A 20007-nucleotide genomic window follows, 5' to 3' on the forward strand; every position below is an offset into this window, starting at 1 on the left:
TTCACTTTTAAACGACGCCATGTGGCATCGTTTGGACCTAAAATGACGCGTACCTAGCTACCTTCTCAACCCCATGTATCCTGGACAAAACGAAGCAACACCATTTTTTTTTTTTTTTTTTATGTTGTTTTAAAAACAATGCCAACTAGCAATTTTTTTGTAGTGCATCTTCATTAATTTACATATTGAAGTTCAAGCTTATATTCAAATTATTTCACGATAAGATCGATGTTGATCAGTAGGCTTAGTTCTCTTTTCTTTCTTTTTTTTTATTTGTATGAATAAGATCGTTATATAGCAAACACAACAACAACACTCCAGGAAATTTGGAACCATCCACCCAAAGGGCTTCCAACAACAAATAAGAATGCAAGAAGCTAAAGCCCTAACACATAAGACCTCTATAACATAACACAATATGCAACAAAAGAAAACAACAATCACTAGCAACTTCAAGATAAATTTTGCAGATTCTAAATCTGCATAAGTCGAGTATTAGCAGCAATCCTCTTATACTTCCCCTTTTCCCATAAGCCTCAACCTGATATCCCATTTAATCTTTGCAATGAGGGACTCCCCCGAACACAACATGTTACCATGGATCAAATTATTCCGATGAAGCCAGAGACGATAAACAACAGCTCCAAGACTCAACCGATTTACACTCCACTGAGCAACTTCTTCCCAACCCTCAACCAGATGAGACAACAAGCAATCATTCATTACATTCCTCCACACCTGGCTACTGAAGCTAAATCTGAAAAACAGGTGCTCCCAATTCTCAATTCTTCCACAGCAGAAGGGGCATAAACAATCACCCTCATAGCCCCATTTGCACATTTTCTCCTTAGTAACCAAAGCATCCTTAAACACCAGCCAAAGCAAGAAAGAGTGCCGAGGTATTGCCATAGAAAACCACACAATCTTTCACCAATGCACAACATTTTCCTTCTCCCTCAGAGCAGCCCAAGTTTCTGCACAATTATATACTCATTTCTTGGATTCCAGATAGCTAGATTCTCCACCCCAATATTCACTAACGGAAGCTGACTTTGGATGTAAACTAGAAGATCCGAACAAGCATATGGCCAGTACCACTCCCCATCTCGGATGATGGAAGAAAGCTTGGCATCAACACAACTACTTGCATCATAAACAGGTCTATAGCCATACCTATCAAGCAAGTATCCATCCGGATGCCAACAATCTTGCCACAGGAATATCCGGGTACCATCACCTACCTTGAAGCTCAAAAACTCCTTAGCCACTTCTCTTAGCTTTAGAAGTTGTTTCTAGCTCCAAGAATAGGACTTAGGGATAGAAATCTGCCAAAAACTTCTATCATTTAACCAATTCTCTCCCACCCAAGCAACCCAAATTGAACCAGCCTGAGCAAAGAGACTCCAAATATGTTTCAACATAGCTACCTGATTCCAAATAGCCATTCTTTTGATACCCAGTTCCCCTTCTTTCTTAGAAAAACACACATTTTCCCATGCCACCTTAGCTTTAGCATGAGAGTCATTTCCATTCCAAAGGAACCTATTTAGTTTCTACTCCAACATTCGAATTACTTTCATTGGCAAGATAAAACCTCTAGACCAGAAGACTTGCAAGCTAAACAGAACATAAGAGATCAATTGCAATCTACCTGCAAATGATAAATGCTTGACACACCAGGAATCAATTCTGGCAGTGAATTTAGCAAGCAAACCTTCACAATCCGCAACTGAAAGCCTCTTTGTAATAAGAGGCACCCCCAAATACCGAACAGGAAATAGGCCTTCTTTCATTTGCAAAACACTCAATATCCCTTCTTTATCAACTGACCTAACCCCAGAGCAAAAGAAAGAACTCTTTGTTGGATTAGATTTCAAACCCGAGAGCCCCTCAAATTCAACAAGAGTGTCTTTAATGGAAGTAATAGAATGCAAGTTTGCAGTAGAAAATATAAGCAAGTCATTCACAAAACAAAGATGAGTAAGCTTCAAAGAATGGCATTTCAGATGAAAGCCAAATCTTGGGTTAGAAGTAGCTGCCTCAGCCAATAAGAGGAAAAGGATTTCCATTGCAACAACAAACAGATAAGGGGAGATAGGATCCTCTTGTCTTAAGCTCTTTCTCCCTTGAAAATAACCCACTAAAGAGCCATTAAGAGATATAGAGAACCGAGGGCTAGTAATGCACTCTTGAATCCATCCAATAAACTTCAAAGGAGCTCCAAAACAAACCAAACCATGCAGCACAAACTTCCAATCAATCGAGTCATAGGCTTTCATTAGTTCAACCTTGAGGGTACACCTAGGTTTTCCTTGACTTTTATGATAATCACTAACCAACTCTTAGGCAAAAAGAATGTTTTCAACTATGCTTCTATTAGGAATAAAAGCACCATGATTGAGGCTAATGATTTCATTATGTCCTGGAAGAAGTCTATTAGCAAGGATCTTGGAAATGCATTTATAGATCACATTACAACAAGAAATAAGCCTATAACTTCCCATAGTAGAAGGGGTTTTTTTTTATCTTAGATTCTAAAGAGATAATTGTAGCATTTTCTTCTTTAAGCAGCCTCCCAGTTTTAAAAATAAAAAATAAAATCCAAAACCGCCTCCACAACCAGATCTCCAACAATGGGCCAAGCTCTATGGTAGAAGCCAGCTGAAAAACCATCTGGCCTTGGAGCCTAGTTCTTATTCATAGAGAAGATAGTGTGTTTAATCTCTTCTTTATTCACTTCTGCCACCATACCAGCCGAACTAGAAGGAGAAAAGGTTTTCTGAATAAGGCAGGAAACTCGGTCAGCTTTGGATTGAGAGAAATCCTGAGTTGAATCACCAAGCAACTTCTAGTAGAAAGCAGTAGCCAACTCCTTAATATGTTGTATACCCTCAACAAGATTCCCCTTAGCATCCTTAAAATTCTTGATCAGGTTAGGAGAAGCCATTGTTCCCATCTCCAAGATTCAGCGATTGATTTCTAGATTTCTGCTTAAGAAAGTTCTCCTCGGCATTAGAAATAGAGACATACTCATGCATACACTCCCTCTCCTTCTTGTGGCAATCCACATTTCCATGAGAAGCCAAAAAAGAGACTTGAGCTCGAGCAAGAGTTTGTCTAGCAAGCTGAACCTTCTGATTTAAACCACCAAACACTTCAAGGTTTTTGGCTTTCAAAATCGACTTAGTGACCTTTAGCTTTGCGTAAAGTTGATACATAGGATAGCCTACCACCTCAATGCACTAGCCATTCCTAATGCACTCCAAGAATTTCGATGCTCGGTCCAAAAATTAAAGAACTTGAAAGGCTTGGGACCAAAACTATGAAAATCTTCTACTGTGACCAAGGCTGGAGAGTGATCTGAAATACCTCCCTCAAGAAAAGTAACTGCAGTATTCCTAAACAAATTCAGCCACTCAAAATTAGATAGCACTCTATCCAATTTTTTAGAAACAAAATCTTCCCCAACTTGCTTGTTAGACCATGTATGGAATGCCCCAATGAACGCAAGATCTTCCACTTCCAAATGGCTAAGACACTCCACAAACTCCTGTTCATAACAAGTAAAAGAGGAAATACCCCATTTTTCTTGTTGGGACCTGATCACATTGAAGTCCCCTACAATAAGCCAAGGAACATTCCCCACCAAACTTTTAGTAGAAAGGAGTTCCTACATCATTTTCCTTCTCTCCACCCTTGCATTAGCACCATAAACTATAGAAAAAAAAAATAAAAAAAAAAAAATAAAGAACCCAAGGACTCTTACCATTAAGATCATCAATTTTACAAGTAATAACTTGTTCATGAGTCGATAAAACATGAAGAGAAAAAACACCCAAGTCTCAACAAATCCAGATCCTGCCTAACCAATGTGAGCTGTAGTTATGAACCCAATCCCATCTAGGCACCATGGATTATTTGATTCTCAAAGAATTCTCCAGCTTAACACGAGTTTCAACTAGACAAACAATAGACAACTTCAATCTCCTTATCATTTTCACAATCTCCTTCTGCTTAAAGGGCTTATTTAAGCCCGTTATGTTCCATATAAGGAACTTCATCCCTAATGAGTGGGAGAGAAGCCTCTCTCAAAGAACTCCCTTGGTGCTTCCATTTTCCCATTTCCCTTATCTCTAGAACTCAAAGCCTTCTCAAATATATCAAGGAAAGTTGTGGGAGTTCTAATAACAGCCTTATCCTTTTCATTTTCCATCACACCAAGCCTACTAAAAGAGTTTGATAGCCGAACACCTCCCCGGTTTTTGACAGCTTTCAAAGCACCTTGAGTATTAGAAGGACCCGGAGGTCTTCTAATAGCTTTATCAAACCCCTAAGAGCTCTACAAACCGGAGTAGGTTTAGGAGTCTTAACTTGAGCTTATTTCTTGGAAACCCAAATTTTCTTCTCTTTTTTAGCACAAGCATAGGCAGCATGACCAAACCCATCACTAGAGCACTTCTGAGGAAGCCAAGGATATTCCACCCCAATGCTGGTCTTGCTTCCGTTTGCCCTGCATATAATGACCTCTTTCAGGCACTTAGAATCATTGTCAATCTCTACCAGCACCCAACCAAAACCAAGACTTTTTTGTTCCTCTGTTATCTTATCCGCATAAAGGGGTTTCCCCACTAGCCACATGACTAAGACACATAGAGGACCAAAACTCCATAGGAAGATGGAGTAGCTTCACCAAAATGGGAATAGTGGACAAAGTAAGCTTTAGCACCTGCATTCCTGGAATGCACTTGCGAAGGATCAATGGTTTATTAGCCACATACCATAGCTTTGCTTCCAGCACTTCATCACAAATATTCTCATCAAAAAATCGGAAAATAAACATTTCATTTTCAACAGAGAAAACCTCCACATCCCCTAATTGTTTCAACATAGCCTATACCAATTTCTTAACTAGGAAAAAAGGAAGAGCCTTGTCAAGAAATTGGCCAACAAGGCTAGAACTCCATTTGGCTATTCCCTCTTCCACATATTCCTTTGGAGGTGAAACAATAACCTGACCTCCAGATTTTGTAGGAGCGAAATATTGGAGTTTCCCAAAGAATGATCATATTTGAATAACCCGTTTTAACCACCAGTTCAGCCTTATCATCCTCACAATAAGAAAAATCTACCTCTGAACCCTCACTATAATTAGGGTTGGCAATTTTTGACACGATCCACGAACCCAACACGAACACGACATGGGAAAATAGGGTTTGGGTTTAATATAATCGGGTTCGGGTCGAAATCCGGTCAACCCGATTTTGACTCGATTACAATCGTGTTTGGCGGGGTTGACCTGCCAGACACGATTCTGACCCGGCCGTATTGAAAAAAAGAAAAAGAAAAAGAGAACTAACCCGTCTATTCGTCTAAGTTCTAACCGGAAAAATACGAATTTTGAAATGCCCAAATCACTGAATCTGTGAATGTGAACCCTAGCCCACTGCCCAGAAGCCCGCTGTCCGCTCGCCCGCACGCCGTCCGCCCAGACGCCACCCGCCGGCACTCCGCTCGCCCGACCGCCAACCATCCGGCGATTCCGGCCTTTTCCCCCTCTTTCTGCGCCAAACTTTTCCCTCCCCCCTCTCTTACCCACCGGCCACCACCGTTAGTGTCGCCGCCCACCATCCGGCCGATCTCGCTGAGCCTCAAGCGGTTTGGTCACCTCCGTGGCTCCGCCCCCCGAACAACGCCACAACTGGACCAACCAGTCTGTTTTACTTTCTCAGTTGAGTCAACAATGAAGTACCCGCCCGCAGTCCGCAGTTCGCACTCTCACACGGCCGCACCTCTCGTCGTTCTCGAGTTCTCATCTTCTCTTGAATCTCTTCCAAATTTTCACTTCAGTGTTTCAGTTTCACCCTTCAGTAGTTCGGTCCCGTGCCAATTTAGGTGAATTTTCCATTAGATTTGTTATCGCTTGTATTGATTTTGTTTTGATAAACATTGGGTTCTCAGTTCTCTGCTTCTCTGATCAATCAGGGATTCAGATTTCAGGGTTTGGTTGAAAGTAAATGTGTTACCCGGGTCGTGTTCGGGTAACACGGCTTGCAGGCGAGTCATGTTTGGGTTCAGAATTTCAACCCGATTAATAATCGGGTCTGGTTCGTGTCTGACCCGATTGTGTAATCGGGTCAGCCAGGTCGACACGAACCCAACCCGCCGACCTGAATTGCCAAGCCTAACTATAATATCATGAATCCAATTCAGGGATCACCCGTATCATCATTCGAGATACCCAAATTCTCTGTAATATCTACATTCTCAATCAAAGAATCAGTTTCACCAGGACATTCACAATCCACAATTTCCCCAACATGTTTGCTCACAATAACAGGATTATCATCATCAAAGATTCCATGGTCCAGAACTTTATCAATTACTGAACTCACATCCGAAGACTCCTTCCCAATTGTTACCTTCACTCTACCTCTCCCCTAACTTGTCCCCCGACCTCTCCCATGGTTAGGTTTTCTCGCCATACCCACGCCACCCGTCCAATCCAAACCTCTCAAAACTAAATCATCTGAATCAAAAAAATAGGAACTAGATCAAATTTAAGAAATGGAACCTGAAAAGATGATTTTGCCAAGGTCCGACAAGATCTCTGGCAGTCACGCACCAATAGCAGTCCAAATCTCTTTTTCCCACGCTATTCCAATTCAACAACCCAGTTGCTCGATCATCTCAACATAGTGCTTTTTATCATGGAAACTATGCGAAATTATAGTTTGATTGCTAATGTTATGCGGAATATAAAAATGAAGCTTTTAAAAAGAGTAAATAAGTAGGCTTAGTTCTTATTTTGGATGCTAATGTTGATGTTACTTATTGTAGTGCTAGCTCTCAGTTTGATTTGTATGTAAATGCAAAACCATTGCCAATTATGGTAACAAATAAATATTAGTTTTAAATGATGAAGTGACTATATGTTTATGATGTTTGATTCGAAATATATAGCTATATATTGTTATTTGACTCAATTTTTCAGTGGTTTTTATTCAAAATCGGTGTCGTACGTATTTTTATCTTTCAACAACTTTTGTTGTTCATGCTAATTCCCGTTAGATTGATATATAGGGAGCCTAAAATGAAGCGAGTGTGAATAGTGCAAAGATGTAATTAATGTATGGTTATTAGTTTAGAATAATGATATACCAAACATTAATTTTCACAATAAGTTTGGGTAATATGGAAAAAATTACTAAAATACTCTTTAATTAAATACCACACTTAATAATTGTACAATAAACGTAATTTCCAAAACATATTTTAAGAATTTAATATGGTAAAAATGTAATAAATAGTTTCTAACTAAGGCCCTCAATCATGGTAAAAGTAATTACATATTGAAAGTCTCATTATTCACATTCAGAAAAAACATTCAAAAATTCTTGAAAAGTTTCACTTATTTATTATTTTTAAAATGCTCATTTTTATATTCATGAAATTAGTCCAACGTGCATAATTTTTTCTCTAACGTTTTTTTGAATTGAATGTTTAGAAAAATATAAAAATTCCTCAAGTTGCATAAATTCTCATTGTTTGCATTGTGCATGATAGATAGAATTACACTCACGGTGAGTCTTCAATATCCAACAATTTTTCCTGCATTGTGTTTTATTACACATCAATCTTTATATAAATTATTTTCGTTTTTCTCTTTATTTTTCTTTAAATCTTATTATTACATGTCTTTGAATCAAGTGATAAGTCATTCTATATCTAATAAATTATTAAAAAAAAAGTTTTAAAATACATTTTATAAATAGAATAAAGTGCTCTAATTGACATATTAAATAAAAAAATATATAATATAAATATTAAAATAAATTTAATTTAATTAATATTTAAAGATAAGAAAATGACATCACTTAAACTTGTCGTCTTAGGCCTCAAAATTTATCGAGCCGGCCCTAACTATGATGTCAGGCAATTCTTTTTGTACAAGAACAAGGAAAGAAAATATAAATCTATTATTGAAATCACAGATTTACTTCACCAAATCTCAAGAATTTATATAAGTTTTTGTTTGAGAATTTTTAAGAGTGAAAAGTCTTTGTGGAACAAGAATTTGTTTAGTAGCAAGGGAATAGACTATGTTTAATTAAAAGTAAAAAATATCTTCAATTGTTTATTGAAAACATGAGATAACATGACTGACACCAAAAAAAAAAAAAAAAAAAACTATGGGCAAGTTCTTGGTCATGTCATGAGATAACATGGCCAACAACTTGCGATCATCATCATTGGAGTAAATATCATAATCAATTTGCATAATTTCTTTCAACTATTCATTCTCTGTCGCTTCTAAGTTACATGTTATATTATCTTCTAAGTCATGATGGGGATGCTCACTCTTCAAAGGCTTGTAGCGATCTACTGACACAGCCTAAACTCATATACCAAATCTAATACAAAAATGAATTTAGCTTTGATACCAAATATGATGTAAATAAGAACCTTCTATGTTTAAAATGATTGAGAAGGCAACACAAGCAAACACTATAGAATAAGAGGCTCATAACTCTATAGAAATCCACTAGAGATACACAACAAGATAAATAAACTCAACACCATATGGAAATCCAACAAAGAAAATTTTCTTATTTATAAGTTAAACGATCAATGTTTCTAGCAACAATACCAAAATCTTATCTTACTTGGTGGTTATACTTATAATTACAGACATATGCATTAAAGTTTTACATGCACATCTATGTTTGAATATTTTCAAATTATATACATGTAAGGTCCGTAAGTCACATTGTATTTGACTATGATATCAGTAATGAGATTATCATACAAAAGATCATAGCCATTAGTCATTGTAACTTATAAATGATTATTCATAGTTGTAAATGGAACTGGGAAATCTATCTAAACTATAACATGTCAACCTCAATGATCTATCTTGATTAGTAGAAGCAGGTAAGGCTTCAGGTTTATATGTTGGTGTAAGAGCAAGGTAGTGCCATTCACCGAACGGGTTACATGAGTCATCATAATTTCAACATTGTAATAAAGAATGATATATGTGTACGGCGACTTATAACAGTTACTCTAAATCTTAAGAAAATTGTAAACTCAGATGTAAAATGCAAGTCACTTTGATTTATGGGAGTGATATCAATCAATGGTCAACATATCTTTGCATTGGGTGATCGCATATAGCATTGTGGGAACACATTCCTTAAGAAGGAATCTAAATCCTTTGTTATGTAACAAAGTGATAGGAAATATTCTTCTTGATATAGATTTAATGGGAATGATTATCCTAAAGCTCGGGCTTAATTGTTTCATTGGTATTTACTGAAATTTTGTTTTATGCAAGGTGAGATGAAATCTCACAAGGTACAAAAATGATATATCATGTAATTAAATCGTGTTATGAAGAAAAATAGGTAGTGAAGAAAGTTACAGCGTATTGACTTTACTTCAACTACAAAATGATTCCATGGATGGATAATATGTAATAAATAAGTACATCACATGGATTATTAAATTAATTTGAAAATACATATTAGAGTGCACATTTGTTTATTGGAATCAATTGTGATTAAAAGTATCGTGTGATATTGTCACAAACCAATTGAAGCTAATTGTATTTTTCTCTTTATGTCCCTCTTTGAGCTGATGTAAATTGACTATTTGATTTTGGTCTCGGTTATGCATTAATTTATTTAGATTGTTTTATTTGATAAAACATGGGCCAAATGAATATGATTCTTATATGGCTTACTACTTATAGATGAAAGGGCTTAAGAATTTATTTCCTAAGGCCTTAAGCAATTAAATAGCTTTGGGCTCTTGGAATTTATTCCAAAAAGCTTAAGTAGAATTAAAAGAGCATTGGGCCTAAGAGATCAAACCCTAGCCCATGCTTAAGAGTGTGTAGTAGTGGGTTAGAATTATAACCCAATCCCTAGGTGCATGAGAAGTTTTTTCTCCATATGGTAATGCAGGGGTAAGGAGAGTAATTTTCTCCCATTAGCCATGCTCCATATAGGATAGGATTAGTATTCTTAATTCTTCTATGACTCTAGTCCTAGTTCTACTATGGATCTAGTCTTGGTTCATCCATGACTCCAATCCTAGTTCTACTACAACTCTAGTTTATCTCCTAAGCCAATCATGATTGTAAATTCAAGTCTATAAATAGAAGACCATAGTGAAACACAATTCACCAATTCACTAATTGATAGAATTCATTGATTCATAAGTTGGAAAATTGCGAGACTCAAGTTTCACAAATATTTTTGTGAAAGGCACAAGAACGTGCAAAGAGGATCGTGAGAAATATTCAAGTGAGAATATTTGGTTTTTGGTTTTCTCAAGCTTATGCTTCTACCTGTTCCATTGATTTGAGAATAGTTTGTGAGTCTAAACTCACAGCCATAATCAATCATCAAAGAAAATATCTGAATATTTAATCAAGAACACCAAGAACGTCAAGAGCGTGTTCTTGATCATTCAACATATAAGGAGAATCTCAGCTAGAGTTAAATAACCCTACATGCCTAGGAGAGGCCGAATTCAATTGCAAGTACCCAAAACTTGTGTATTTATTTTATCTAGCCTTGTTTTTCTTGAAGCAAAAAAATTTCTTGTGATCAATTTCCGTTGTGCTTAGTCTATATGTGCATGATTCCCAAAAATCAATTGTAACTGATGTGCATTTAAAGCGACATCCAAATGAGGTCTTAAATGGAGACCATCTAGAGAGTTTTATTTGAAGAGCATTTGAATGAGGACATACTTTATTTGAAGAAATAATATCTTGCTTCCAAACCAATACCATTTCTAATTCTTCATCGCCTATTGGGGTTCCTTGAATCAGTTTGTACTATGCCCATTTGTGTTTAGCTCACCAATGAACAAAACCTCATTACTTTTTGTAGCAAGTTGAGTAAAAAGGATTGTTATAACTTCCCATATGATTGTTCTCGATGAATAGCATTCGAGAAACATAACATCTTCTCTTTGTTCTTTTTGTTCAAACGAGTGAAAAATATATAATGATAATAATAATTACATTTAACAACTTATGCTAAATTAGAATTTTCCTCGCACCCTTTACCTTCTATATAAAACCCTTCAAACCCAAATCTTTCCTTCTTCTATCTCCCTCAAACATACCTAAAAGCACAAACAAGCACTAAATTCCTTTTTAGTATAGGCTTGTTATACTACTTACAAAGGTTAAAGAAACAATTGGTAATGCTAAAAGGTACAAAATGATGATAGTGGCTTACTATGAATCTGTCACACATTGTGATAAATATTGAAACTATTTGAATCCGAAGAAAGTTTTGAAAATAATGGGTCGTAATTACTCAACTCTGAACATTTTGATAATTTGGTTAGTCAAGATTTTTAAATTTCTTGAACAACAATGAATAATTATTTCTTGGATTTAAACATGGTTTATCTTACAGGCGCGACCATTCTATAATATTCTACTGGCTATAATTTACAAAAAAAAAAAAAAAAAAAAAAAAAAAAAAAAAAAAAAAAAAAAACATTCTTTAACTAAGGGCAACATTCTTGAAACTTCATGGCAATCATCATTCAATCACACAGAAAACCTGGACCAATTATAGCTGCCTTTATTTTTGTAGATAAATATTACCCAGTAAACTAGAAAACATCAAGATTGTGATACATAAAAACGGATCACAATCTTCCACATACAAAACACACAATTGCATACTTTATTTTGATGGAACAATATTGAAGGCACCAACTAGAAGCCTCTCAACTAAACCATTTCCAGTTCATCATCATCTAATTAGCAAGAGGAGGATATGAGCCAGGAAGAGGAGCTGCAGCAGGACTAGAAACTGCAACACAGTGTCCTTGCAATGTGTTATGTACCACAGTGGTGAAACCAAATGATTTGAGCATGGTCGGTAAGCAATTAATTGTTGAGTGTGGAAATGGCACGACAACAGTCAGGGTGAAGATTATTTTATGTTTTAAGGAGGAAACCAACAATACCATTTGAACAAGGTCTCGTATCAGAGAGTAACTTTAAGCAATTGGCTTGATCTCCACTTACTTGGAACGTTGATACCACTTTATATCCTGGGTTGATGGCCGAAGAGGTCTGTTGTTGTAGTTGCATTTGCCAAAAGGCAAGCAAGGAGCAGTAAAATAAAAATATTTTTTACAGACATGGTCTTTGTGTTTGTTCGTTTGTGTGTTTCTGCTATGTGAAAGAAGAAAGAAAGATGAAGAAAAGGTAAGGGATGGGAGTCTCTTTATAGAAGTGTGGGATTAGGAAATGAGACAATTTTCAAATAAGAAATACTTTAATTAATCATTAAGAAAAGAGCAATAACAAGATTTGAAGTTTTCCAACTATTGCAATGACTCGTTCAAGAATGACCATTTGTGAACATAAAAAAGACTTTTTAGCTTGAGTATTATTTTATAGTTTCCATTTATCTAGTATTATTGGCCTAAAACTTTTTAAGAATAGTATTATTGGACTAAAATATGTCATCTTATGGTTAAATGAATCTTAGGTAAGACTAAAAACTGAAGGATGTAAAATTTTCTATCCATAATTAACAGGAATGTGCAATCTAATAGCACCAATGGATATGATCAAAGCATTCATTCATATTGGCTTATGAGAAGGACAAATTGACCCTAAAGAAGTGAAATGCGATGGCTATTAGTGAAACACATACAATTCATGCCAAGATGTTCCAATTTACGAAGATCGTGTCTAAAGCCCTTAGCAAGAGGTTGGGTTATAAATTTTTTTTATTTTTTAAATTATATTTTACCTATATGATATTTAAACTTATGTTGATTTATCAATCCACTGTTTAAAAAATTCTAATTGAACGTCTAGACATGTGATTTAAATATGTGAATTATAACAATTTATAACCAAAAAAAAAAAAAAAAAAAAGCTTAGGTGGATGAAGTAAAATTTTTTGAACCACAAATTAATAAATTAAACTCAATCTAAATCACTTTGTGTAAAGTGTAATTGCCCCTTTTTTTTTTGCTTTGATTAGAATGGGATTGAGGACCTCTAGAGCATTATAGCCTACTATTGTCATGCATGATTGTCAAATTGATATTTGATATTGCAGAAAATTGTGTAGTATTGGTCATAGATCGATCAACGATTAAGATAAAGCTAGATGAACATAAGGTGCAGAGGTAATTTTTATCAAAAAAAAAAAAGTGTAGTGGTAATTCATCCATTGGCATCACCATTTACAACTAATTAAAAACAATGTCTTGGAAGTGGGATAGTGGCATATTTTACCAACCTATTAGTTGCAATCTAACAATTTTGTCGAAATGCTTAGTTTTCTTGCAATTCTTGTCAAATCTGATCATAAATTATTATTTTTTTTCAATTATATCATTGATGAAACACATCACATAATGGCATACCAGTCAATAAACGAACATCCTCTTCTCCAAAATTATCAAAATTAATATATAAAAACGTGATGCCAACCAAATCAACTTTTTGGGGACTTCTATTTGATACATGTGGGGTGTTTCTAGTATGAACTTGATGGTACTAAATGATTTAGGGCATATTTTTCTTGCCTAGTCGAGGGAGATATGGCCTCCTAATTTTCGCACAAGACGAAAAATATATTTTTTGAATGAAATATTGCATTATGCTTGTTAGTTTTTAGGTTCGCTAATTCAGTGCCAAAAACACTTGGATGTAATTTGAATTAAATTAGACAAAGTGTTCTTGGAGTTTTTTGTAAAAGTTCATTTTTTAGGTCTCAGTTCAAACTAAACATTTTAAAGTTCGAACTAGACAGTATAACGGGCACTTTCAAGAACCACATGCATCTGTCCTAAGTGTCGTTCCAATTGTAGTTCAAACTAAACATTTTCCAATTTGAACTAGACAGTATAAGGGGCACTTTCAAGAACCACATATGCATATGTCCTAAGTGTCATTCCAATTCTAGTTCAAACTGAAAAGCCATATGTTCCAAGTTTTGCTCTAAGCCAAGTTCAAACAAAACCTGTTCTAGAGTTTTTCAAGAACCACTTAGACCTCCGTTCCAAGTTTTATTCTAAGCCAAGTTTGAACCGTAACCAATTTAGAGAAATTTCAATTATGGCAAAATAGTTCGTTCCAAGTTAGTTCGAACGCGCCGCTAGAGGAATCCTTGTTTTTGCGTGTAAACCTAGTACAATTCGAACTGAAAAATAACCAATTTGAACTATGCCTTATTTTCTTCTGAAAAATAAGGATCTGATTGGTTACTTGAAGACCAAGTTTTCCAAGTTTATAAAAAGGCTCTTTATACAGGGTTTTGACAAGGAACTTAAGCCCCAAAGCCATGTGCGAAGAGAGAATTCATTCATGACTTACCCTAGAGTATTCATGTATTTCCTTCTCTTAGAGTTTTGCTGAAAATACCACACTCCTTTTCATACATAAAAACCTTCAGCCTATCAGATTTTCGGTAAAGGAGATCAAGTAGAAGAATTATTCAGAAGTTCTGGAAGAACTAATGCAGTAGTGGGCAATGATGTAGGAGGAAATCAGATACAACTATAGAATTAATTGGTCTATGATGTGGCGATGAGATTCATTTAGCTTAGGCAAGAAAGGAAAGGGTCAACTACTCAAGAAGGAAAGAAGAGACCTTTGGCAATTGTGATTTAGAAGATATTCTCTACCGAGTTGTCACCATCCATCAAGAGAAAGACCAAGAAGGAAAGAAGAGACTATCGACAAATCTCTTGATTCATCTTTTAAAGAATTCCCATATTTATATTTACGTTGTCGTCAAGTAATATTATAGTTATTATTTTTTCCCTAAATTGGTAATTCTTTGGCACCAAGTATTTCCCATTAATTTGGCCAAGTATTTCCATAATATGCTTATTTGTATTTATTGCAAGTCTTAGGAGATTTTATTTCCTTTAGTAGCCATTAGGGCTTTATTATAAATAGGAAACGTTTGTAATGGAACAAAAAGATGAATTGTTGATTATTGATAATTTTATCGAATTCAGAGTTTGTCTCTGTTTTGGGGTAATTTTCTTGTTTTCTTCCTTGCAAATTGCCTGTTGATTAGCCTACAGAATAATCGCTATTCTGTCCGGCGTCAGGCAAGCAAGTCATCACTTGTCTAGTTACAAGAGAGTATTAACTTCAAAGGTTTTGTAGATGTGAACTTCTTATAATTTATCATTATTCTATAGTTGATTGATTTCCTGAGTTATGTTGCCTCAGAGTACGTGTGTTTTTACTTTTAAAGAGTTCTTCAAAAGGTTTATATATACCACCAAAATTACTTATATTAATTGAAATCAGCATCTACAAAGCCCTTTATTGGACATTAATATCGATCCCTTCCACCTGGAAACTTCTTTAATTAAGTTAAATTAAACTTCCTTGGCAATCTTCATCATTATTTATGGCTATCTGATCCCGAAGTAATCCGAGATCTGGACCATTATGTAGAATGGGATCTGATTAATCATAGCAGATGTCCTAATTAAGAACCCTCTCCGCTTAAAGGTGTAAGAATATTTTATAATATCATATATCTTTATGTTTTTTTAAAAAAAAAAAAAAAAAAAAGGTTACATGGGAGGATATATCTTTACGTTATTTGGTTGTAACATCTATTAATTTCGTAGGAACTCCTGCATTCTATATGCAATTCTTTCTTACCATGTCACACACGCCCTATAAATTATGTGCCAGGATAATATCTTTCTAGACACTCACGTTGTGGTAATTGGTAACTACCAGGAATTAAACGCCAATATCGTATTTCCTGGCATTTAATAGTTACAAGCTGCGTTTATTTTATGCCTGGAATGATTTTTTTATTTATTTATTTGTATTGTATATATGGTTATCTCGAGCTCTGGCGTATTGGTATTAGACTAAAGGATATTTTTAAAAAATATACGGACAATTGTAATACAGTTTATAATATACTTCAATACAAGATGTAGCTCAAACGCTTCACCAATCTCTTTCTTAGCTCTGACTTAAAGCATTGATCGATCTCCTTTAGGAACGACCATTATAAGAATTTCCCGTCTGGAGATCTAGTGTTCAACTCATCATGGTTGTGGGATAAGGTTAGAAAGGATTGATATAATTTTGAAGCAAAAAAAATAAAAAATTTAAGTGTTCAGTCATACTACTTATGGAACTATTAGAGTGCTGTCAGGAAATAAATGATACTTCTTAGAATCAGTGATAAACGAAAAATAAAAAAGAAAGCAAATAAAAACAAAAAACTACAAACATAGAAAATCGCAGGACAACATTCGAGGCCAAGATTGGCCTGGTTTCTGATAAAGAAAGTAACAATGTTGTTACTCGGGCAGGATTCAATCTCCTTGAGTGAGTTCAGGCGTTGAGGCTGTGTCAGGTGACAGGTCATCAAATCGGAGGTGATGTCCGCCGGCGGGTGAAGCAGGAGGAGGAGGAGGAGAGAGTAATGTGTCACAGTAGCCTCGCAATATCTTGATTTCTTCAAACGTATACGGAAAGGAAGTAAGCGTGGTAGGCCAACACTTCTGTGCAATGGTGGAAATTGCATAACAACAGACATGGCTAATTTCATAGCTGTGCCTCCCAAGCAAGGAATAAAGAGCAGTCGTTTTGGAGCATTCCTTCATCTTCATGCTTGCAGAAAAGCAAAATTCAAATTGGTCTCCAGTACTACTTTCATCAAGTTTATATCTGCGATCGATTGGGAAATCACTTGTTACAACTTCATTTTGCAATACGAATATGAGGACCAAAACATTCATAAAAAATAATATAAAAATAAATATGAGGGCCAAAATGATAAACGCAGTTTTCGTAGTCATGGTGTTGGTGCCTGCATGTGTGTTTCAGTGTTTGATTGTGGTTCTGTTTATTTCAGCTAAGGGTGAAGAGGAGGCTTTTATAGAGGACGGGAGGGATTGGATCGAGAGAGCTTTCAATCAAGAATATATATATATATATTATTCAAGAAGCAATTAAAAAATGAAAAAAAGCCTTTTGCCGGGGAAGGCAAAGGCTAATGAAATTTGCTTGCAATTTGAGTTAAGTTGTGACACAATATAAAAAATTAAAAAATTAAAACTTTTCAAAGGTATGAAGATATATTGGAGGTCTAAAGCACAAAATATTATTTTTCTTTTTTAATGCCTATATACAGATGAGAGTACAGTATTGCCATAGAAATTAAAGCATCAAATTAAAGGATATTTTGACTTTACGAGCTAGGTGCAAGCAATTTTCTAGCAAACATGTTGGCTTATTTCTCTGGGCTAAAGCCATCAGTTTTTATAATAATATTGTTTAATTAGTAAGTAACTCTTCGCAAAGCTCACATGCATTCGCCTACTCCTATGGTAGAACATATTCACACTAATTGGAACAATTTAATTAGACCACTCTTTTCATAAACAAAAATACGTTTTTTATTGACTTATGAGCTGCTATGTTAGCCTCCAGTCGTTATATTTGAAAGGGCATATGACCTCAAAAGATATATTATTATTATTATGTAAGTAATCATCAAAGATATTGGTTTAGCTAGAGTCAAATGAGATGGCATATCCATCGTCCATGCCAATCATGTGAAAAATATACGCAGGCCACATATATATATATATATATATATATATATATATATATATATATATATATATATATATATATATATATATATGCTAAACGATGTTATGATGTTTGATATGCAGGTGCAGTCAATTATAATTGGTTTGTGAAAAATAAAAATAAAAATAGAATAGAATAGAAAAATTCAGTATTGTAGTTGGTGCATGCATGATGCTTTACACACAACCTATCAATTAAATATTTCCCCTTTCCCCCTTTTTCCCATATTTGAATAGAAAAAATAAAAAAAATAAAAAAAACCTATCAATTAAATTAAGCCACATCATTATGATTTATTAGTCAAATTTGCGTGTCCTTAACCAGTGACTGGAATCATGGATTGTGTTTCACAAATATCAATGTACCATCTCATTTCACTTATCAACTTGTCCTTCTCAAAAGCCAATTATATGAATCGATGCTTTGATCATATCCATTGGTATTATACGATTGCACATTCCTGTTTTTTTTTTTTTTTTTTTTTTAATTTGAGGAAGCACATTCCTGTTAATCATCGATAGAAAACTTGCGTCCTATAATTTTAGTCATACCCAAGAGTCATTTAACCATAAGCTGACATAGTTTAGCCCAATGATATCATTTCTAAACTCTTTTCTATCTAGATAAACGGAAACAATAAAATAGTCCTCATGCTAGAAATTCTTTTTACGCTCACAAATGGTCATTCTTGAATTAGTCAATATTGCAATAGTGTGAAAACTTTAAATCTTGTTACTTATCTTTTCTTAATAATTAATTAAAATATTTCTTAATTGAAAATTGTATCTTTTCCCAACCCCATATATACCTATATAAAGAGTCTATCTTTCATTCTTCATTGACACAGCAAAAACACACACAAATTAAACGAGCAATCACAAACACCATGGCTGTAAAAAATGTTTTTATCTTATTCCTCCTTGCTTGCCTTTTGGCAAATGCAACTGCAACAATGGACCTCCCCATCAAGCCTGGATATAAAGTTGTATCAACATTCCAAGTAAGTGGAGATCAAGCCAATTGCTTAAAGTTACTCTCTGATATGAGACCTTGTTCAAATGGCATTGTTGGTTTCCTCCTTAAAACACAGAACAGTCTTCACCCTGACTGTTGTAGTGCCATTTCCACACTCAGCAATAATTGCTTACCTACCACGCTCCAATCATTTGGTTTCACCACTGAGGTACACAACATACTGCAAGGACACTGTGGCGCTGCTTCTAGTCCTGCTACGGCTCCTCTTGCTGGCTCATATCCTCCTCTTGCTAATTAGATGATGATGAACTGGAAATGGTTTAGTTGAGAGGCTTCTAGTGGGTGCCTTCAATATTGTTCCATCAAAATAAAGCTAGTATGCAATGGTGTGATTTGTATGCGGAAGATTGTGATCCGTTTTTGCGTGTCACAATCTTGATGTTTTCTAGTTTATTGTGTAATATTTATCTACAAAAATAAAGGCAGTTATAATTAGCCCAGGTTTTCTGCGTAGTGAATGATGATTGTCATGAAGTTTCAAGAATGTTGCCCTTAGTTAAAGAAATGTTTTGTTCATAATAATAACTAGTAGAATATTATAGAATGGTCACACCCATAAGATAAACCATGTTCAAATCAAAAAAAATAATTGTACGTTGTTGTACCAGAAATTTAAAAATCTCAACAAACCAAACGTTCAAAAAATGTTCAATGTTAAGTAATTACAAACCATTAATTTTAAAACTTTCTCCGGAGTCATAGAGTTTTCATATTTATCACAATGTGTGACACATTCATAGTAGCCACTATCATCATTTTTTGCCTTTCAAAACTACCAATCGTCTCTTTGAGCTTTTTAAGTAGTTTAACAAGCGATGTACGAAAAAAAAATTATGTGCTTGTGCGTGTTTTTATTTATGTTGGAGGGAGATAGAAGAAGAAAAGGGTTGGCTTTGAAGGGTTTTATATAGAAAGTTAAGGATGAGAGAACACTTCTAATTAAGAATCAGTAGTTAAATTGTAATTATTGTTATCATTATATATTTTCACCAGTCTATACTAAAAGAACTAAGAGAAGATGATGTGTGAAAGGGGTTTTATACAACCCACAGTTATGACCCAAATGACGCAGAATAATAAAACAACACACAACGTACAGTTTTAAAAATATATCAAAATATAACTACTGCTATTCTAAATAATCAAGCCAGCAAAAATAAACATCCATAACACAAATTTTTGTTGAAGAAGAGGAAAATCTTGCACCAAGAAAAAACCTCTGCAGATCAGCCAAACCCAAGATTAACTCCATTATAGAAGAGCTGACTACAGATAGAGAGTAGTAAAACTTACATTGCTTATGATTCTACTATCAGGACGACTCA

The 20007-nt window shown here is 34.9% G+C and overlaps 2 protein-coding genes across 2 annotated transcripts; one reads left to right on the plus strand and one right to left on the minus strand.

Moving 5' to 3' along the window:
• Positions 1-510: 510 nt before the first annotated feature.
• On the minus strand, positions 511-909 carry LOC133856752 (uncharacterized). Its single transcript, XM_062291798.1, has one exon. The coding sequence runs from the start codon at positions 907-909 to the stop codon at positions 511-513; it is 399 nt and encodes a 132-aa protein (XP_062147782.1).
• Positions 910-18533: 17624 nt separating this feature from the next.
• LOC133856753 (egg cell-secreted protein 1.4-like) lies at positions 18534-18920 on the plus strand. The gene has a single exon (XM_062291799.1). It carries the CDS (start codon positions 18534-18536, stop codon positions 18918-18920), a length of 387 nt encoding a protein of 128 aa, XP_062147783.1.
• The last annotated feature ends 1087 nt before the right edge of the window (positions 18921-20007 follow it).

The sequence above is a fragment of the Alnus glutinosa genome, chromosome 14 (genome assembly GCF_958979055.1).
Source record: "Alnus glutinosa chromosome 14, dhAlnGlut1.1, whole genome shotgun sequence".
NCBI classification, from domain to species: Eukaryota; Viridiplantae; Streptophyta; class Magnoliopsida; order Fagales; family Betulaceae; genus Alnus; species Alnus glutinosa.